General features: G+C 33.1%; 4 protein-coding genes and 1 long non-coding RNA gene across 17 annotated transcripts; 3 read left to right on the forward strand and 2 right to left on the reverse strand.

The window, feature by feature from the left end:
- Positions 1–459: 459 nt before the first annotated feature.
- Prm (Paramyosin) lies at positions 460–7,844 on the reverse strand. Its single transcript, XM_015940249.3, has 13 exons — positions 7,455–7,844; positions 7,121–7,177; positions 4,053–4,139; positions 3,801–3,967; positions 3,358–3,682; positions 3,088–3,284; positions 2,878–3,010; positions 2,596–2,812; positions 2,266–2,506; positions 1,999–2,194; positions 1,625–1,918; positions 1,137–1,544; positions 460–955 (listed from the first exon to the last, which is right to left on the reverse strand). The coding sequence occupies exons 1-13, from the start codon at positions 7,563–7,565 to the stop codon at positions 755–757; spliced, it is 2,634 nt and encodes an 877-aa protein (XP_015795735.1). The 5' UTR covers positions 7,566–7,844; the 3' UTR covers positions 460–754.
- LOC107372097 (uncharacterized) lies at positions 4,066–7,845 on the forward strand. Of its 11 annotated transcripts, XR_016201017.1 has the most exons (9): positions 4,066–4,206; positions 4,279–4,439; positions 4,518–4,537; positions 4,680–4,938; positions 5,228–5,771; positions 5,864–6,277; positions 6,491–6,605; positions 7,098–7,346; positions 7,408–7,845. It is a non-coding gene; the product is annotated as an uncharacterized LOC107372097 (long non-coding RNA). The 11 variants fall into 11 exon arrangements; XR_016201014.1 differs by having other exon boundaries at positions 5,864–6,605; XR_016201015.1 differs by having other exon boundaries at positions 6,491–7,346.
- Positions 7,846–10,203: 2,358 nt separating this feature from the next.
- On the forward strand, positions 10,204–12,134 carry LOC107372094 (dnaJ homolog subfamily C member 9). Its single transcript, XM_015940244.3, has 2 exons — positions 10,204–11,085; positions 11,554–12,134. Exons 1-2 carry the CDS (start codon positions 10,257–10,259, stop codon positions 11,556–11,558), a joined length of 834 nt encoding a protein of 277 aa, XP_015795730.1. The 5' UTR covers positions 10,204–10,256; the 3' UTR covers positions 11,559–12,134.
- A 666-nt stretch (positions 12,135–12,800) lies between these two features.
- LOC107372093 (protein kinase C, brain isozyme-like) lies at positions 12,801–19,648 on the reverse strand. 3 transcript variants are annotated; one of them, XM_015940242.3, is made up of 2 exons: positions 19,201–19,648; positions 12,801–16,439 (listed from the first exon to the last, which is right to left on the reverse strand). In XM_015940242.3, the coding sequence occupies exon 2, from the start codon at positions 16,087–16,089 to the stop codon at positions 13,945–13,947; it is 2,145 nt and encodes a 714-aa protein (XP_015795728.2). In that variant the 5' UTR covers positions 16,090–16,439; positions 19,201–19,648; the 3' UTR covers positions 12,801–13,944. The 3 variants fall into 3 exon arrangements, with proteins under 3 accessions (XP_015795728.2, XP_089126386.1, XP_089126385.1); XM_089270260.1 differs by lacking the exon at positions 19,201–19,648 and adding an exon at positions 17,359–17,668; XM_089270259.1 differs by lacking the exon at positions 19,201–19,648 and adding an exon at positions 17,333–17,577.
- Positions 19,649–20,350: 702 nt separating this feature from the next.
- On the forward strand, positions 20,351–22,018 carry LOC107372092 (non-selective voltage-gated ion channel VDAC2). The gene is made up of 4 exons (XM_015940241.3): positions 20,351–20,516; positions 20,743–21,109; positions 21,212–21,328; positions 21,401–22,018. Exons 1-4 carry the CDS (start codon positions 20,453–20,455, stop codon positions 21,699–21,701), a joined length of 849 nt encoding a protein of 282 aa, XP_015795727.1. The 5' UTR covers positions 20,351–20,452; the 3' UTR covers positions 21,702–22,018.
- The last annotated feature ends 54 nt before the right edge of the window (positions 22,019–22,072 follow it).

Below are 22,072 nucleotides of genomic sequence, written 5' to 3' on the forward strand. Positions count from 1 at the left end.
TTAATATTCGATCTTGTATTTTTTGTTTTAGTTTTGTTTCTTTTATTATTAATCATTTTTTTTTGTTTTCAAACCTCCATCAATCCAATTGAAAGCTAATATGATAGATACAAGTTGGTAAGGCTAGTTGGTTTAATAAACAACCAACTACACCTATCTTTTGTCTTTGTAAATATTTATTGTTACATAAAGTGTCTTCCGTGATGTTATTATTTTTTTTGTCTTCATTTTTTTCAAAATCTGTTTTGAGTTTTTATTGATTTGTTTGATAAATTTTCTTGATCAATCATCACCATCTCTCCCAATTAGGTTGATTAACCCTTGTAAAAGTGTTTGTTGTTAAATTTGGAATTAAATATATATTCAAGTGTAAATGTAAGTGTAAATGTGCATTGTCTTTTAAATCCAACATAATCATCCTTTTCTCTCTCTTTTCCCTCTCAATTAAATGAATCAACCTTTTGTTCCTTTCTTCTTTTATTATTAACTTCACCTTATGTTTCTTTTCGCAATTCTCAATTTAATTGTTGTCTTTGTTGTAGTTATTGATTGTAGCAGTTGTTGATGGCTGACATTCGAATTGACAATGTAAATTTAATAATGGATCTTAAGATATTGGTGGACGTGTTCTTCTTTCGTCGGTAGGTTTTTCTGCCTTTTATGGATCTTGCTTCTTCCTCAGGTGGCTTGGTTTGCTTTAATTTGTTTATTTGGTTTTTTTATTTTAAAGGATTTTGATTGGGATTGATTGATTCTAATAATGAGATGATTCTTCCCTCTCAGTTATAAAGACTTGTTTGATTCCACCAGGAACTGTGCTAGTAGTTACCCATGATCTGTGCTTAGCTCTAATCATTGAAAGATTGCTTTCAGCGCTATCAGCTCGATCTTCAGCTGCTTCCAATTCTCTTTGGAATCGTCGAACTCGGGATAGATTTTGGGCACTCATTCCCTCCTTTGATGTCCAAATGTGATCAGTGAATGGTTGGTAAATCAGCGAAAGTGGACCCCATTAATCAACCAATAATTTAATTCGATGTATGGTTGTCGTTGTTGCATTGGAGTGGAAACAAAAAGATGGATATTAGCAAGGATTAAATTATCTCAGAAATTTATTCTCGAAATTTTCAACTTACCGTTTCAGCGAGTTGCCTCTTGTAAACCTTAACCTTCTCATTCAATTTGTCACAAGTTTCTTGGAGAAGAGTGACATTCTTGTGGTCCTCTTCTGATTGTACGAGCAACTCCTTGACTCGGTGTTCCTTCTTTCTCATAATCTTCTGGGTCTCAGCGTGTCTTCTCTTCTCTTCCTCCAATTCAATCTCAACATCTCTAATTCGACTCTCCAATTTGGCAATAACTCGTTTGCCTCCAGCCAGAGCATTAGCTTCAACCTCTTCAAGACGAACTTGTAAGCTCTTAACCTCAACTTCAAGGGACTTCTTGATTGACTCAATCTTAACATATCGTTCTTGCTCTTCAATCAAAATGTCTTTGGTGGATTTCAATTCAATGGTTAATCGTTGTACTCTCTCGTCAGATAGCTAAATGGAAGACAGTATTGGTTAGTTGATGATTCATCATGATAAAAGGAACATGGAAATGTCACTATTGCGATACTCACTCTCAACTCCTTGTGGACTTCATCGTAGTCGGCTTGAAGAGCAGAGTACTCTGTTTCCAATTTGCTCTTGGCTGATGATAAGTTGATGTTGATTGTGGTCAATTCGTTTATCCTTGTTTGGGACTCCTCGTATTGTTGCTCAGCGGTACGCTTAGCTCGGATTGTTTGCTCAAGGGTGACTCGAAGTTCATCCAATTCAGCTTGGAGAGCTTGGTTGCGCCGTTGTTGGGCTCCCAATTGGTCAACGGCTTGTTGCAATTGTCGGTGAACCTCATCATAATGAGCTTGGAGTTCCTGTTTAAAACAAGAATTTTAGAAAAATTAGTTTAACCCTCGCAAAATATTTGAATTTAAGAGCTAATGTTACAACTTACGCTGATTTGAAGGGATTGTCTCTTGATTGTCTTTTGGAGTTCTAAGTTCTGTTTGTTGGCAACATCCAGACTCATTTCGAGTTCGGTTATTTGAGCTTGCATCTTCTTCTTGATTCGAGCAACTTCAGTCTTCAATTTGGCTTCAGCTTCAGCTAATCGCATGTTCAACTGTTCAATCTCGATTTGCATTTGTTTTCTGTGAAAGGGTAAGCATAACAGAATATAAATTATCTAAATCTTGACCATCATTCAATATTTCATTCTTACCTGAGAGATTCTAATTCTTCTTCCTTGGCAGCAAGTCGTCGTTCATAGTCATGTCGAACTTGAGCTAACTCAGCGGCTAATCGTTGAGCTTTAGCTTCCTCTTGTTTCCTCATAGCTTCAGATTCCTTATAAGCAGCACTAAGCTCTTCACGCTCATTTTCCAGGCGCTTAATCTCGATCTCCATTTCATGGATTCGTCGATGAGCATCGTTAAGAGCAGACTTAGCATCAGAAAGGTCATCTACATAAATGAAAGCCAAAAATAAAATTAGCAACCAAATCTCAATAACTAATGATCGCTTAGACAATCTCGTTAGCTCAAAACCCCACCTTGCAATTTCTTGTTCTCCCGAACCAAAGCATCCTTTTGATCCTTCAATTTCTCATATTCATGTGTCAACTTCTGCAATTCAGCCATCTTGTTTCTCAAATCACGTTGGGTACTCTCTAATAGTCCATTGAGCTCATCAACCTTGGTCTTCAAGTCCAAGTTTGATCGTTCAAGAGCAGCACATCTCTTCTCTAAGTTTTGAGCATGAGTTGTTGCCTGTAAGGAAAATTCATGATTGTATTATTTTCATCTGTAACTTTATTTAATCGCTCGATATTTACCTTCTCCAAGTCCATGATGAGTACTTCAACTTCGCTTTGAAGTCGAGACTTTTGCTTTTCAAGAGAGCTACACTTATTGAGTAATGCCTCGAGCTGTTCTTCATATTCAGAAATCTTTTGTTGCATCTTTCGTCTGTTTTCAAGAATAAAATGGTTAGAAATGAAATATTTTTTGGACAGAAAAAATAGCTGAAATCAAATTTTACTCACCGAAGTTCTTCAACTTCATCGTTGTGAGCTTGAAGCTCAGCCTCGTATTTAGACTTCCATGAAGCACAGTCTCCATTAGCCTTAGCTAATTGCCTTTCAATATCCAAACGGGCTTCTGATTCCTCTTCAAGTTGGACTTTAAGAGATTCCAATTCGATTTCAATGGTGTGGCAATGATTTTCAAGGGAAGATCGTTTCTAAAAAAAGTAAGTAAAAACAATCGATGTTAGACAGTAATATTAATTGTACATTTTTCCTCGCAGAAATTACCCTTTCTTCATCCTCTAATCGTCGTTTGGTGTCTTCCAATTGAGTTGCCAATTGGGTCTTGAAATGGTTGGCATTCTCTAGATGAACCTTATACTCGTGAACTTCCTTGATCAACTCAGCATTCTCTTGGGATAATCGACTCTTTGTTGAGGTAACTTCATTTACTGTTCGGGTTAACTCTTCAATTCTGATGCTGGATTCGTGAACAGTGTGTTCCAACTTTTCAACAGTCTTTTGGATAACCAATTTATCCTTGTTGGCAGTCTCAATTTGGTTCAAAAGCTCATAAACTTCAGCTTGGAACTTTTGCTTTTCCTTGTCAGACCTAACAAAATGGTTAAACAATTTATATCATTTATTCAGTCTCTTAAAAGTGAGCTTTTTCTGTCTTTTTGCCATCTATTATAAACTTAATAGATTGCCAATTAAATATTTTTACTAACTTGTTCTTGGCCTTTTGCAATTGATCAACTTGATCTTGCATCTCAGCAATGGCAGCTTGGTGTTTTGATCGCAAATGATGAGAATTCTCTTCGCTCTCCAAATGAACATCTTCCAACAATTTCCTAAGCTTAGCAAGCTCAGAATCTCGCTTCTTATTCATCTCAGCCTGATATAAATGTCAAGTTACAAAAGTATGCATCAATCAATTAAACCCGTTACAATCTTTCCGATTTTATTGCTAGACGACTTACGTAAGTTTCACTTGAACCTTCTGTCTCCTCGAGTCGCTCAGAAAGGCTCATCAATTGGACAGTCAAGTCGGATTTTTCACGTTCGATCTAAAAATGGAAACACAAACCATTGGTCAAATAATCAATTCATAACCAATCAGCTTTACAACATGAGGTAAACTATTGAAGCAAAAACTTCATCTTCATGCAATAATCTTTTCTTTTTTTCTTTTCCATTCAAATTCAGAATAAACAGAAGTCAAAGAAACAAATGTCAAAGGATTTGTCAGAAATTGTAATTGTCAACTTGATGAGATTGTTTTTTTTAAACAACCCCAGAAAAAGGATAACTTCAAGGATCAATTGTTTAGTCCCAATTTCATTTCCATTTAGGAAACAGTTATCAAGGTAATTATCATATGAAAATATGTTTAAAAATGTAATGAAAATTAAATTTTGATAAATTTTTATTTTTATCATCGCCAGAGTAAAAGTAAAGTTTCTAGGTAGGTTAGTGAACTAAGCAGTCCAAATTTACCGATCTACTTGGCAGTCAATTTGAAACCGTTAAAAAGTGTATTCTTAGAGCATTTAGTATTGGTAAATTTTGGCACCTTCTATTAAGCTTTTTGTCTCTGTTTCTTTTAGGGTGTAAAACAGAATGAGAACGAGAAAGTAGAGACTGATGAAGAAAGAGACAAGAAGAAAAAGAAAGAAGAGAAAGATTGAAGGTGGAGAAGGAATCCTGGAAATAATTTTTTTTCCAAAGACACAGTCTCCATGTCTTTTGACTTGCTTGAATCTTCCGTGAAAAAACTCGAAGCTGTTATATGTACTTATATGTATTTGATTTCGAACAGAATCTGGATGTTTGCCAGTCGTGATTAATTGGAAAAAAACAGAAGAAGTAAGAAGTAAAATTCATCTATACACTTTTAGAATGTCAATATATCTTGAATCGTTGAAATATTTTTGTGCCCCTTTTCCTAATAACCTAAGAGTAAAATAAAGTCCAAAGATGAATGAAGAAGAAACACTTTTCACTTTTCTCTCCTGGCAATTTTTCTGTCCATTTTTATCTCATCATGGCTTTCCTCTGAATAACAACTGTCTCCCTTTTTTATCGTTTTTTCTCATCTTTTCTCAATCTTTTTTCTTTCTCCTCACCTCTCATTATTCATGTTGTTCATTTGAAGGATCAACTTTTCAGCTTGTAAAAGCAAAATCAATCACATGGTAACAAATTTAGAAACTCTGGAATAAACTTGCAGGTTAACCTTGGATAAAGTTTTACATGCTGATGAATGATTTACTACGAATCAATGGGCACTGGAAATGGCTAATCATAAAGGGAGCAAAAGAGTTACATCATTTTCCACCATTTATACAAGATACAGGCAAAGCTTGACGAAAATATCTTCCATGAATAGCTTAGAAACAACAAGCAACAAGTGGTAATGAAAGTACATGGAAAATCGTCAATATAATCCGATATCATTGATGCAAACGATCTCTAAGCCGATAGATTGCTGTGTCTATAAGTGGATGGACTGATTTCTTATCAGCACACCTTAAACTCGCCAGAATCTGGAAACCAAGCAAATCAAATATTCTTGGTGTCAAAGCTAAAGATTATCGATAATATGAATATTCTTGCTGTGGTGGTGGCAATAGTTATGGCAAAGAATGGTTACGTTCAGCATTTCAAACAATTGCTCCAATCTTAATGGTATTTTCTTGGTGATTATTTTTTTCATATTTTTTATACTTTGAATTTTCTCATTGAGTTTCTATTCTAATTTATCTATTTTACTCTTTGTCTTTCATTTTAGCAGCGTAAAGAATTGAAAAGGATCAACCCAAGATTAGAATTAAAGATTGAATAGTTTGGAAGAGAGGAAAGAGGAGAAACTGATTCGGGCGAGGATGATTATGCTGATGATAATGATTATGAGTGTAAAGAATAGTGGAAAACTCGCTCATTGAAACAGCTACACTTTCCTCGCTATTTTTGGTCTTGCTCCTCAGTTTATCTCTAAAATTCTGTTCCTCTCTCTCTTTCTTTCTATCTCTTTCTGAGCTGCATTTTTTACTATCATCTCTGAAGTTTTTTTTCCTGAAGTTCCTAAGAGGGAGAATAAGATCTACATATAGCAAGAAAAATAAGATCAACGTTAAGAGACAAAACACCGAGAATTCCCCTGTTATTGGAATCACTTTCCTCTGTCTTTTTTCTGTTTCTCTTCGTTAGTCACTTCTTTTAATAATTTATACTCACTGAGTCAAGCAATCATCATCCAACTAGAATGTGAAAAGATATGGTTAACTATAATTTTACACCATAATTTTGACTCAAAAAAGAGACATTTGATGAAGCTTTTTGCATAAAAATATTTCTGGCTCTTGAAAGATAAAATCTGTCTAATAACCTTTTCAATTTTTCTTCAATTTCTATCCAGACTATTTCATCGCTAGAATCTATCATGGCAAAGATCAGGAAAAGGAAGAAGGTTGATAAGCTTTTCAATAAGATAAGGATTCATTCAATCGTAGCTGATCAAAATCTCAAAACTAGTAAATTATTTCACTGAACGTTTGGCTAAACTGGACAATTTCCGCTTAAGTTACATTCACAAATTGAAATTTCAGTTTGTTTGAATGTTTAATTTTTTTAGATTAATTTTCATTCGAATCATTTGTTGATTTGTTACAAAAATCAACATTGATTTGATTTTGAGTAACCTTTCTGCAACAGTTTACAATCTATTTTAAGTTTTCTTTCCCTTTCCTTGGATTACTCAGTTTCCCTTGACTCATCATAATCAGCATCAGCATCATTATCATCTTCTTCATCACCAGAAATTTGAGCTGAGGAATGAAGAAAATTAGATGAAGGTTACTCAAAAACTTTTTTCACCAAGATTAACATAAATATTCACACAGGTTTGCAAAATATTGACCTGATTGTTGGTTAATCTTGGAAACAAAAGCCTATTCATCCTTCAGTTGACAATTATTTACTTTTTTTCACACAAATCCATTAGTAATTGTTTTTTATCCAAATAGTTGTAGATTATTGTCAGTCTTACCCTTTGTCTAAGTTCCCGTTCACTTTCCAAATCTTCTTGGAGAAGTCGAATCTTATCCTGTAATACAAAAAAAATCAATGGATGAATCAACCAATGTTTAAATAGAAATAGTTATGATATGATAAATTGAACATTGAATACAGATTTACCCAGAAATGGGTAAACCCGAGTTGACCTTAAAGTCAAATTGACTGACATCTTCAAAAGCAATAGAACCAGAATAACTGTAAGTAAATCTGACTCTAGATGATTGAGTAAAATCGTTTTCTATCTTTAAATCTGTTTAGGTTTTCATTTGGTGTTAACCAGAGTTTAACATTTAACGGACACTTACCTCAAGCCTGGTGAGGGCTCCAATATCGGTTCCATATTCAAGATCCAAATGTCCACCACCACCGGATGATTTGTACATATATTTAGTCGTTCTAACGGATGAGGAACTCATGGTGATATCTTATTATTGAAGGTAAATATTGTTGTAAATATTTTTAAATTTTCTATTAAATCGGTTGAACAATTCTGTAGATAAACTTTAACTCTAAAGTTGTTTTCTAGGTGAAACGGTGAATAGACGACAATTGCAAAGGCAGCGAAACAACAAACAAATACAAGAACAAGGAACAATAAAGAGACTGTAAATGAACAAGGATAAAGAGTCCACGAGTATGTTATATTTGTGATGATGGTTCGCGTTTAATTGTGGTTTTATCACTTAACTTTTGTTTTGCTTTTTGAAAAAAAACTTTCTTCTAAATTCTGTTTTCTTTTTTTTCTTCTTCTTTTTCCTTCCCTCTAGAGCCACTCGAGAAAATGGTTAATACACGGTGCATGAATTTCATGATATTAATTTGGTTGGCATGCTCGATAAACCTATTAGTGGAGCAGAATCATCTTTCAGCTAAAGTGGCCCTCCTTAACACTTGTTTTGGAGAAAGTTTCAAAACATTTTCACGTCCTAAGATTAGAATTGAAAGTTCTTTTTTCGCAAAGGAAGGTTAAAGAAAGAGAAAAGGAAAGATGAAAGGGAAGAGACGAACAGATCGAGAGAGAAAAGCTGAAGATAATGATGAAAGGAAGATGAGGAAGGAGAATAGTAGGGAAGCTCGATAAAAAGTGAAGGCACTTTTCTTCGCTATTTTTGGTCTTGCTCTTCAGTAAGTTCACCAATTTAGTTCTCTTTCTCTGTCTCTTACTTTTCTTTCTCTTCTTCTCTCATCAACATTATCATCTTATTCGTCTTCTTCTTCAGGCTCTTTACGATTTAAGCCAAGTCGAAGGAGAAGCGAAGGCAAGAGGCTGAGAATTCCTATGCTATTACTTTCCTCTGGCTTCACCATTTTCATTAAATCAAGTTATCCTTTGGAAGGAAAAAAAATTACAAATTTTTGTCTTCATCTTCACATAACTTGCCATAATTTTTGCGGTTTTTAGCATTTTTCTGGTTTGAGGAGAGAAAAAAATTGGGAAAAAAAGACGAATCCAAATGGCGATTGATATAGATGCTGGTTTTGGTACGATAATCAATTGTGATTAGCAAGACGGCAAAACGAGCGAGACTTATTAATCATTCTTGAATTGAGCCCAAACTATTCACAGTTATTGCTGCTATTTTAAGCTTTTCATTATTACAATCAACCATTGTTCTTGATGGTTTCAATGGTCCATGATATCGAAAGATATATATCGAAGATATTTATTCCAGATTCCGTTCATTCATTGTATTCATTCCTTTACAAGCCATTCTTGTTGTTTGGATAAATTATGAGACAGAAACTGTATTTACTCGTTTAAATAAGAATCAGTTGAAGCTCAGTTCGTCTTTTGCCTCTAAATATCATTAACATTGTTGCTGAATGATAACTAATGGTTTTAAGGCTCAAAATTTTTCCCTTTTCGTTTGATTTTTGCTAAATTGTCGGTTAATTTTTTTGCTGATGCTAGATGTTGGGATAAATAACCTTGAACTGTTAATTTGGACAAATTTTTCAGTGATTTCTGTTACCAACAGGTTGTTATTGTTGCCCTTGGAATTTGATGTACTGGTTGATTTATTTCTTCTTTAGACAATTATTGTGTTTGCTTTGATTTCTTCTTAAAAAGTGTTTTAATCACAATTATGAAAAATGATGATGATAATAATAATAGTGAAGTTCTTGATGAAACAGATTCCAACTCAACTGTTTACACTGTTAACTTTCTTCCTCATCTCATTCCAAAATACATACTACTTGGCTAATAGACAGTATATTTTGAGGTTCTTTCCCTCCTCCCCTCATCTGCTATATCACCATTTATATCAGATAATAGCAAGAATGGATCGGAAGATAAGTCAGAGAGAACGAAAGAGAAATAGCGAAAGGAAAAGGATGAAGTAGGTTACCAAGAAATTGGAGCTACTAGGAGAAACAATTTGATTACCACAACACAATTTAAATTCTTATGTTTTTCTGATGAGCTTTGTTTTGATGAGCTTATGTCATTCATAATATCTCTCTAGGTAAGATACGGAAGATGCTAAATAGATCAACTAATCGGTGACTGATTAGCAATTTTGGGCAAGCCCTGGATTAACCTTTGAAAATTGTCGATTGTGCATATTCATGTTTTAGTAATGTTGAATTGCTGGTAAACGACGAGATATTAAGATACATTTTTTAACAAAATAAAGTCAGATTATTTAAATACTGTCAAGGTAGGTTAAAAAGGCAACATTAAATCAAAGCATCCATGCAATTTATCCAATGGAAAGATGAGAGCAACATTAATTTTGAGCAGAACAGTTTTATTGATGAAAGATCACTTCTAGCTGGATTGTTATAAAGTTATTGAGATATCTGGAAGGTTCTTCAAAAGGCATTGTTCTAGTCAAAGTCACATTGATTCAGATATGAAGATACTTATTAATTTATTATCGATACTGGATTTTAAAATTGTATAATGTAATTAAATGTTTACAATTGAGTTGTTGCAACGAGCGCTAACTGATAGTAGCTTTCTGTACCACTAGATGCCATTACAGCTGTTGGTTTAGTTTTTGTCTCCACTGAAGGCGCCAAAACATTTTAAGTCTTTATTAAATCACCTTACACTTGAATTGTAACTTTGTTGATTATTATTGTCTTAGTTTTTAAATAATATGGGTTTAATTAAGGATTGTGAATCGTTCTTTGGAACTAAAGATCTTTACGAGGTTCTTGGAGTTGACAAAGATGCCAGTGAAGAGGAAATCAAAAAAGCTTTTCGGCGTCTCAGTTTAAAACATCATCCTGATAGATTTCCTAGTGCCAGCGAGGAGGAAAAGAAACCAATCACAGCTAAATTTCAAGTTCTTGCTAAGGTCAGTTTTGTTTTAACGGACAAGTCTAAAAGAGAAATTTATGATGCCAGTGGTGTTGTTTCCGAGGATGATATGGAAGACAGTGAAGCAAATTGGTATGATTATTGGAGATGTTTGTTTCCAGAGATTTCCAAAACTGACATTGAAAGTTACATCGAAAAATATACCAATTCTGAAGAGGAGAAAAATGATCTGAAAGAATTGTACATTCGATATGAAGGAGACCTTGATCCTATTTCTGAGTCAATGATTGGGTTTGATGAAGAGCGACACAGGGCTATGATTGAAGAGCTAATTGAAGCCGATGAACTCCCAGCTTTTGAAGCTTTTACTAATGAGCCTAAAGCGAAGAGAGCAAAACGATTAAGGAAAGCTGAAAGAGAGGCCAAAGCTGCGGAAAGGGAAGCTAAAAAAAGAGAAAAAGAAAAATCTAAAGGAAAAGATGTTATGGCCGATGATGATTTGGTTAAGGCCATTCAAGCGCGTCACAAACAGAATTTCACATCTTTGGTTGACAGACTGGCTGCTAAATATGGCAATGGCGCCGCTGATGAAGAGGAAGATGAGGATTTCGAAGATGAACAGCAGTCGAGTAATCGAAAGTCCAAACGAATAAAATCTAGAAAAGGTACACCTAAAAAAAGAAAAGTCAAATAAGTGACCGTATCTTCATCTTTGAGTATTATATACTTCCGTTCACCTTTTGATCAGTGACTCAAGCAACATTGATATTTACCGCTGACCCATCAGCAATATTATTGATTGACACTCCATTTCTTTCAACTAAATTTGTGACTAATTTTTTATTGATATTAAGACTTGTTTTGAAAGTAAAATACATTTCCATTGTTTTTAAGTCCGCCATCTTCTTCTTCATACCATTGAATATCAATCAACTTAATCGTTTGAATTCAAAAGAGCGAAAATTACACTTTAAATTTGGTAAGACAAAAGATTAGATGAACCAAATTTTATACCATCTTGCAGAATCTTTCATTATCCTTTATAACAATGGTTAATTATTTTGTTTATTTTATATATTTAATGTTGAGAGTTAACATTTTTTAATGTCAAAAAATATTTTATCTTCGCCCAGTTTAATTTTGCGTAGAAATTTGGTATCTGAGCAAATTCGCAGTCGATGAAACAGATCTCAGCTCAATGAATGATGTCACTTTGGATAGGAATGATGCTGAATCACTATTTTTGCAAGGTGGTGCAAATCAAACATCAACGGTAACACCACCAGAGGAAAATGGAGATATAACCGACGATACAACTCTAATCACCGCTTTTTCAGTCGTCGTCATCATATTGATATTTGTTGTTTTTTTATTCTATTGTAAACTCAGAAATCAAAATGCTAAGGCGTTACATAGGAGAGCAGCACGTCTGAAGGAACGCTCAAGACATCATCGCCCATCATCAGACCGTACTGATGATCATTCAGTTTTACCTAAATCACCATCAGTGGGAAGCATACAATCAACTGGATCCACTTATTATGATCAGTTAATGGGAAGTGGAAACATTCCTAAAGTCCAAAGTATCTCTCAATATGGTGCGCTTTTAGCTCAACACGTACCACCCAAATGATTTAAACAGTCTATTGTCCAGTTAAATTAAATTGTCCATGATTTTTACGTAATTCAAATAAAATGAAAATTTTATTTTAAAGGCTCATCTATTTCTTATTGAAGATATTCATATAATTTCTTTTACATTTTCTTCTTGTAAATTTAATATTAAAATACGTTAATTGTATATGGACAATGTCAGTAGCATCTTCTCGCTTCGAAACCATGTTATCAAATAATTCGAATGATTGTCCCATAACTGTTCGATTTTTGTGAAATTCTTCTCCTTGATTCAAATCAACAAACCAATCTATTTTTTGATTGTTCATTTTTTTGGATTTTCTCATAATTGTTGAGTCAGTAAATGTAGCTATTTAAGGTTAAATTATTCTGTAATCTTTGGTCAAATAAACTGCATAAAGTACCTCTAATCACAATGATATTTGACTCTTCTAATAATAACTGAATCGGAATTTGACTCGTTAATCAAAGTGAAAACATTGATTGATTAAGAAAAATGGAAAACACAATAGGCCGATACTTGTTCAAAAAGGATAGTATTTATTAATCCAGAATATAATAGAAGATCTTTCATCGTCAAATCATTTTGATGCGTTATCTGAATTTAATTGAATTCAAATGAATGAACGAGAAATAATATAAGCTTTGAAAGAAGTTCATATTCGGATTGAAAATACAGTTTCAGTGGCTGGAAAAAGAGCATCTAATGTGATGTAACATTGAATATATATTGATACTAAATTGGTATTGTAATTGTACACTATTTATTTCATATTCAGAAGATTCAATCTATTACAGGAATCATCTGGTTATTGGTTTTAATGACTAATCATCAATGTGAAACTGGAATGTTGATTGGTTCAATAATAATAATTTACAAAGAAAAACAAGGCAACAATCCAATTTCAATATAATTTAACAAACTAGATTAGTCGACAAACTCGATTGGTGTCAATATATTTACATAAATTTCTTAATTCTTTTGGTCTTGACGCAAAAACGAAACAAAACACAACAAATTTGGAAAAGGATTGAAATGAATAAAAAAGGAGATCAATTGGATTGAAATTAACAATGTGGATAAAAATTAACAGAAAAAAACAACAAAATCGGTGAGATAATAAAATAAAATTACTTTGTAGCCCTAGAAAAGTATAGCGTGATAATATATTTGAGTTTTGTCGATTCATCGAGAAAAATTTTTTCAGTCTTAATGACTTAACTTGAATCTTTAAAGTTTGAATGAAGCATTAGTTTAAGATGAAGACTAGTTGAGTGCTGTAATAACTTCAAATGATTAATCAATTGTATGAGTGAGTAAAATTCAGTCTTAGACTAAATAATTTCAAGCAAACTTTAAAGTGTTGACATTTTAAATTAAACATATATTAATTTGTGGTTGCTTTCTCCTTTTGCTTGCTTCCAGAGATTTTTGTCAGTGAGGGAATAAAGGTGGGTCAGGTGAGGTGAGGTTATCCTCCATCAGCGTCATTCATCATGGAAGGCATTGTGATTGTATGAACATTATGCTGATTAAAATGAAAAAAAAGTTAATCAGAGTTAATCAAAAATTTGGAAATATTGAGTTATGCCATTTGAATGCTTGTCATAATCGTCATCATCAGATTTGCCAGAAGAAGAAGAAATGATAAGTGGAAAGACTAGAAAAAGTCAAATAATAAAAATTCGATTGAAATGAAAATGTTGAATGTTTCTTCATCTGGTGCTGAATTAATATTCTTTTGAATTAAAATATTGCCTCAAGTAATAGTAAGTAGTTGTTTTAAAAACAATAGCAATGGTATGCGATCTTTGTTTCTTTGTTTCTCGATGATGGGTTACTTTAGTATTACTTTTTTTTGTATTTTTTAAAGTGATTATAATTTTGATCAGATGTGTTGAATAAATTCTGGATTAAGATAGGAAAATCCAGCAAACTCTGTTTGATCCAAATTCATCATAAACAGCTTGTCTGTTGGAGTGAGATCAGTTTTCTCCGAAGTAAACTGTTTATCAAAATTGGAAACATCTTTACGGTGTTTAATCTTGGGTTTGAAAGGAGGTTGAACCTCACGAGCAGTAATCTTTTCCCAATCAATTCGACGGAAAAATGGATGCATACGAATATCTTCTTCACCAGATGCTCCACATCCTAATCGTTTATTAGGATTTTTGGTTAAGAAACCTTTACAGACATCTTTGGCTTCTTTTGAAAGGCTTTTAGGATAAGAAGCATTGTGATCAGTAATCGCCGCAAACAGTTCTTCTTCATCTTCTCCGTCAAACGGAGGCTGACCCACCAGCATTTCATATAACAAAACACCGTAGGCCCACCAGTCAACCGATTTACCATAAGGTTGGTAAAGAATAATTTCTGGTGCTATATAATCTGGTGTACCACAAAAAGTTTTCGTTGTCCGATCACCATAAATGTTTTCTTTGCACATTCCAAAATCGGCAATCTTAATGTGACCCTCTTGATCGAGAAGCACATTGTCCAGTTTTAAGTCACGATAAATAACACCACGAGAATGGAGATAAAATAAACCAATTGCTATTTCAGCGGCATAAAAAACAGCTACAGGTTCTTTAAATTTACCAGTTTGCTGAATTTGAAACATTAAATCACCTCCATTGACATATTCCATGACAAAATAGAGCCGATCCATTGTTTGGAAGCAGGAATGAAGTTGAACCAAAAAAGGTGGCTTCTCTGAGAGGGCAAGTATTCGTTTTTCCACCATGGCACATTCAACATCATCATCCTGAATGATAATGTCTTTCTTTAATATTTTAACTGCATAAAGTTCATCGGTTCCTTTCCTCTCGGCTAACATAACCTTACCAAAAGAGCCTTTACCTAGCACCATAATAAAATTGAAATCAGATGCACGAATAACATCTTGTTTACCCATATTATGAGGTAACTCGGACGTGAAACGACCATCTAAACCTTCTAATCCAGCTCTGGACAATGACCGGGAACCACTGACACCGCCAGAAGGTGAAGTTACGGAGGAAGATGTACCAAGTGGCGGTGGAGGGGTTGGTGCAAGGGAAGATGAAAATCCTGTTCTCTGTTGCCGCGTTATCTCTAAAATGTCTGCATCCGGCGGAGGAACCGGAACATTATAGTATTCACCTTCCTCTTGAGTCAACAATTTGAACCAACCTTCAACCGGACGTTTCATTAACTCTGAGATACCAAATGATAGCGAGCCCATAAAATCATTTCGTGAGGTTCGATCCCAATCCCAAACTTCAATCAATAATCTTCGATCCTTATCATCTGGTTTCAAATCAAAAACTAATGTTTCGTGGAATTGAGGATTTAAATTTGCTTTAATGGTTCGAGTTTTACGTTTAACGCCTTCACCTCCATCAGGAATGATTTTACATTTGACATAAGGATCAGACAAACCATTAGGATCCATTGGAAGAAGATTTTTACCTTGCCGAATTTCACAGATCAATTTATTGCATTCAATCCATGCCTTTAATTCAAGGCGACCCCGCCGTTCAGTATGATCACAGCCACATAGATTAGGGACACTCTCTTGGCATCTTTTGTGAACATTCATGTTACATGATTTACACTTAAATCCTTGATGAAGTAGTCCATATAATAAAGAACCACAGTGGTCACAGAAGGTGGGAGAAGTGAAGGTGTAAACGATAAATGAATGCTTGGTACGGGTATCATCGCTTCCTTTATAGCCCTTGTCAATGCCAGGGCAGGTAAAGGAGACAAATTCATGGCATCTCTTGTGGACAACAAATGAGCACACTTGACATTGGAAACCTTGTTTACCAAATCCCCAAATAAAATCTTTACAATGAGAGCAAAAGGTTGGTTGTTTGAAGAAACGAGGCATAAATTTGTGTTGCTTAACCTCGAAAATGTTTTTCTTTTTAAGAGCACCTTTCCTTGCACGAATACGGCGATTAAAGTTATTTTGGAAACCTGTCTCCATGTCTGAGACATTTGCATTATTTTCCTTATCTTCATCCATCGATAACGAGCTGGTTAACATGTTTCAACAAGAAAGGTTTGAATAGCCAAAAGTATAAACCAAAGATATAAAAAGACAAACAAAAATGATTCCAAAGATTAACTGATCGTTCGCTCAGGATAAATTGTCAGGGCAACATGCCGCCATAATTTTGAAAAATGCCACGGAAGTACAGATTCTTTTCCTCTCTTTCGATGTTTATCAAAATGATGATACTGATTGTGTCCCAGTTGATGATAGCAATAATGAAGAAAATGTTGTTGCTCTGTTTATTTATCTTTGCGTGGATTATTTTATGCTTGCTTTTTGATTAACCTAATGTTGACTAGAGGTTTAATTGTTTTTTATAGTTTACCATTTTAAGGTTTAATCTGTCGAAAGAAGAAAAGAGAAAAGGGAAAGTGATTAGAGTTATTATTGTCTGAGCGAAGCGAAGACATATGAGGTGAAAATGAGAATTTTTGTTCGACGATAACTCAAAAATAATAATCACGATTTTGATGAAATCTTCAGAATAGCTTGCTATAAGGGTCGAAATTTACTGTATAGTTTTTGGTGAAGATTGGCCCAGTCCCAAAATTTGGGGATATTTTCTATCAATAGAGGGCGCCAAAACAATTTGTCACTTTATGCATAAATTGACACAAATGGGCAAAAACGGGTAAAAATTAATTTATTTCGAATTAAGACTCTGTTAGTTTGCAGGGACATAAAACCTGAGTCTGTTTGTGCGATTTAAAAATTTCTCTGATCCACAGTTTTTGAGAAAAACCAGTTCAAAGTTGAAATTTCGATCGCCTTTGTTAAATTATAAAAGTAATGTAAAAGTAAATGGTGTAGCTTTTGATGGTCAACCAGAAAAAACACTTATTTTGAGTAACACTACTTCCATAATTGAACAAAGCCGATCCAAGTTTCAACTTTGGCCTCGATTCTATCAATCGGAGAATTTATTTAATAACTCTAATGAACTAAATTTTTATTCTTCTACAAACCTACCAAGACTCGAAACTTAACTCGAATGCTCGACTTTATGCCTGCACTCTTTTTAAATAAGAACTTCTTTCGATAAAATCAACACATCAAATCAAAAATATTTGAAATTGCATATCAAAAGCTCAGACTACACTGTTTGCAGTAAATCTAGTTAGATAATCAATGTTAAAATAAAGGAACAGGAGAATCTTGTAAAATCTTCCAGAAAGAAAGATGTAAAGGAGAGGGAAAAAAAGAAACACAAGATGAAGAGTGGAATAAAGTATACTATTCTTAAAATGTAATAAGGATTACTTTTAAAAGGATGCTTTTTAACTCTCCTTGGCCCCAAAAATAGCAATTAATAATATATATCACAATTAAATAACATTATAATTAGATTAAATTGTTGGCTTTCACCTCACTGTATTTACAATTTGAATAAAAAACAGAGAAACAACAAAAAAAAAAGATGAAATACATGCATTATTTTATAAAAACAAAGGGTTGACTCAAGAGGACAACTCCTAGTCGACCAATTGCTACAAGATAAGGGACAGTTGCAAAAACGAAAACTGTCAGCTCAACGATTTTATTTCAATTGTTTTCATTAATGGGTCAAGATAAAGTGAAAGATGGAGACAAAATAAATCAAATAATCAATTTGATTGTACAAGGTTAACATAAATCTTTGTTTATTCTCATGTCCGTCTTTTTCAATCTTTTTCAATTATTTGTCTCTTTACTCGCAACTGTGTTGCTCTTGATGATCATGTTCAAGTCTCCAACTTTATCATCTCATCAATTTCATGAATTCTCAACCTTTTTCTCTTATTTCGCCAACTAGATGAATACAGAATGAAAAAGTATCTTTGAGATGAAGCTTTTGTGTTTGCCTTGATGGTTTCTCAAGGCAAACACTTGTACATAACATATACAGAAAATGTGATTTGTTGTGTTTTTTTTGTTTCATGCAAATTGGATTGAATTATATTGGGTTTAAATTACATTGGATTGGCTTCCATATTAGTGGTTCCCAACAATGAATCACATTCAGCTTTATGTAAAGCTTAAAATTAACTTGATTTCTACATAATAATAGTGATTCTGTTTGAGGTAAAAATGTATTGTAATGTTACATGATAACATACAAAATTACCATCAACTGTGATATCCATTTATCAAGCTTGAATTGAATCTATCCTTTTAACTTTCTTCATTTTTCTTGCTCAACGTTTAATTGTTCAATTAAGTAAGCAAATTGTTGTATAATTGTATGATAAATCATCAGCATTTAGCCGACTAAAATTGGCTTTCAACCAATTAATTTGTCTGTTTCATATTAAATTTTGTACATTGATCAACAGACTTTCCTTTGTTTCATTTGATTGCTTCAAATTTGTTTCAAATTTACAACAATTTTTTTACTCATTAACTTGTCTATGAACTGAATAATTGGTTAAATTCAAGCTGAGGTCTTAATCCTTATGAAAGCTGTAACTTGATTCTTCTTAATTTTCTAATCTATTAATGAAAAAAAACATTAATTTAGAAGAAAACAATCAACTTCTCTAATTTCTAATTAACTTTCAGAGTCAGGTAACAGTAGATCGAGAGATTGAAAAGATGAGTGCAACTCTACCATCTTCACTCCGATCAATATCGTTTAATAAGTAAACTGGTATACAATGTAATTATTGATAAGGTACATGAGAAAAGAAACATTAATGTTAATCATTTAAAATTGTAATAAAATGTTTGATATTTTCACAAATGATATTAGTCTATTATTGATAATTCATCAGAAAAAAACATGAGATTTTAACATGAGATTTGTATTTTTCCATGTCAATCAGTAACTTTATTGACTCGCAAAGATTTTACTATTGAACTTGGATGAAATAATTGAGATTACATTGGATGAAAATGTAATCAAAATGACAAGTAAATATTCAATCACATTTTAGTTGAGTGAAAAAATATTCCGTGAATAATTCTGATAATAAATAGTGTCTTGTAGGTTGACATGAGTTGAAATATAACTAACGCCTAATATTCAATATTATGGGGTTACATAGAGTTATGATAATAATGGAGGGAATGTTAAGGCAAAAATGAGAGACATTAATTTAGATAAATTATTAAATTTATATTTACCTTTTTGATTGATCCATGGATTGGTGATAAAACTGGTAAAATATGAACATTAAAAAACTACTAAAAAATGTAACTCAATCAGATGAAATAGTAAAATAATAATGTAGACACAAGAAACACACCAATGAAACAGGATTGGACGAATGAAATGTATATTGATAAAAAATAACACAAATATAACAGTTCCACAGTCAGTGTATATTATATTAATATATTACTCGATTATATTGATCAACTTGAAGCACACATTGTGTAATGTTGGTAAACAATAGTCTAATTAACTGGTGTAGATTAAATCTCTATCAATGGTTAACAGTGAGACTAGAATTGAACAATTGAAAAAATACAACACACAGTTTCATTAGACTAACAATGATTTATTGATTTTCTAGTTTCGTAAAAAAACCTGCTTCTTCCCAGTCAGTCTTCACATAATGCTGAACATTTGAGGGAGAAACTGGAAAATAACATAAACTTACCTTCTTTTGATACCAACAGATGGAGCTTTGAACCATCCGTTAATCGTAACAAAACTTTTCCTTTGAGCTTAAAAACTTCATTTATTTTTCAATTTCATGACAAATTTTGGAACTGAAATTGAGCTAATTTTGTTCCCTTAGCAGTTCATCTTCAATAATTAAAAGGTTAATTGAAAAATCAGTTTAAAGGCAAATATTAACAGTAATCATACTAAATCAATCGAAGTTTGAATTTATGGATTTTTGCTGTCAATCAGGAAAACTGATTACACAAATAAACTGAATACAGAATAGGAATTAAATTAAGGATTATTGGAAATTAAGATTTTGGCTTCGATGATATTTATTAATCTGTGTTGCCTTTGATAATCTTTAACCACTGACAGTATTTTTTGGATTAAAGTGGCTTTCAATGTTCAAAGATACTAAAAACAAGGTGTAACTTAATTTTCGATGCTGTATTATGCATCTTAAAACTCACTGAGATTTAGCTCTTGATTTGGAAGTCAATTTAGATGATTATTTTGGTGAAAGGTTGATCAAAACTGTAATTAAAATTGAATTTCATTAGGAAAACTTTGTATTGCAATCAAATTCACCGCTTTAGCTAGAGAACATGCGTATAGGTGTATACATGTTTCTTTAAAAACTGATTCCATTCATATCATCTTATATCATCGTATTATTTCAGGTACCGGTTCGGATTAATTTACTAATCACTTTCTCCTTTCTTTCTATTTCAATTGTTGATTGTTGAATTGTCCTATCCCACAATGACTACTCCATGTTTCGCTGATTTGGGTAAACAAGCCAAAGATTTGTTCAACAAAAATTACCGTAAGTAGTTTCTTATGTAATCTGTCTCTTTGAATCTTCAATTTGACCTTCAAAAATTCTTTGCACAGTATTAACTTTTGATTGGCAATAGTTATGAATTAATTATGATGAGGTTTTGATCAATTTTGCACTTCCATCCCAGGAATTTAACAAACACACACCAAATTTTGTGACTTGTCACATATTTTGTTTTGTCTCACATGTTCTGCTTCTTTATTCTATTCAGATCTTGGTGTTGTTAAACTTGACTTTAAGACTAAAACTCAAAATAAAGTCGAGTTCAATGTTAGTGGAACTTCAAACACAGGAACTGGCAACATTGCTGCGAATTTGGAAACCAAACATTTTCTTCCAGATTATGGACTAACAATGAAGGAAAAATGGACCACTGATAATGTTTTATCCACCGAGCTTACCGTAGATGATCAATTTGCTAAGGGTCTTAAACTTGGTTTCAATGGATCATTCACCCCATTGTCTGGTAAAAAGTCAGGAGTCATCAAAACTTCATATAAAACTGATGCATTACATCTTAATGGTGATGTTGATTTGGATCACGGTGGTTTTATAGTACATGGAGCTGGAGTTGTTAGGTTGGTATCAAGATATTGCAAATTATTCTATACATGGACCAGCTGTTTTTTCACCTCTAAGCTCAAATCATGATGAAATTAAATTTTTCAAATTTCTTATAGATTCCAATCATGGTTGGGAGGTGCCCAGCTTTCTTTTGACCCATCTAAAAATGCAATCAAACGAAACAACATTGCCGTTGGATATCAAACACCTGAATTTAATTGGACAACAAATCTGTAGGTTCATCTATATGAAACGTGTTGCATCAAACTTGAGACTAATTTTCTTGATTTAATTTTTTTCAAAAGTGCCGATGGAAAAGAAGCCACTAGTACAGTTTACCAACGTGTAAATGATCAATTGGAAAGTGGTATTTCCCTAGCCTGGTCAACTGACAATAATTCCACTCGATTCGGTCTTGGATGTATCTACAAACTTGACAGTGAAACATCTGTTAAAGCTAAAGTAAACAATAGCGGAACTATTGGTCTTGGACTCACTCATCGTCTACGACCTGGTGTTTTGCTAACACTTTGTGCTTCCATTGATGGTAAAAATTTCAACTCTGGAGGTCACAAGCTTGGTATGGGCTTGGAATTGGCTGCCTAGTTCTCCGGAATTTCATAAAATGAACCAAATTAAAGCCTGATTCCAATGCTGCCAACAACATGCATATGAGTTTTTTTCTAAAAAACAAATCCCAGTGAAATAGAATGTAAAGGAGACAGATGATAATGTAATCAACTGAAATCGTTTCAGTAATTACAAAGGAAAATTATTAAAAAAATGTTTATTCATTAAAGTTATCTTTAGTTAGCCATAAACTATTATAGTTGTTAGCCTGATATCTTTGTAACCAATCTTGTTAGTTGTTCTATCATCAAACCTGAGATTTATTATATAAAAATATAATTTACAACGTAAAATTTTACCAATCTTTTTCAAAATTATTTCAGAAGACGCTTCTAATTCTCGTGCTT

The sequence above is a fragment of the Tetranychus urticae genome, chromosome 1, assembly GCF_039701765.1.
Source record: "Tetranychus urticae isolate SD_2017Ah chromosome 1, NJAU_TeUrti_SD_1.0, whole genome shotgun sequence".
Classification (NCBI taxonomy): Eukaryota; Metazoa; Arthropoda; class Arachnida; order Trombidiformes; family Tetranychidae; genus Tetranychus; species Tetranychus urticae.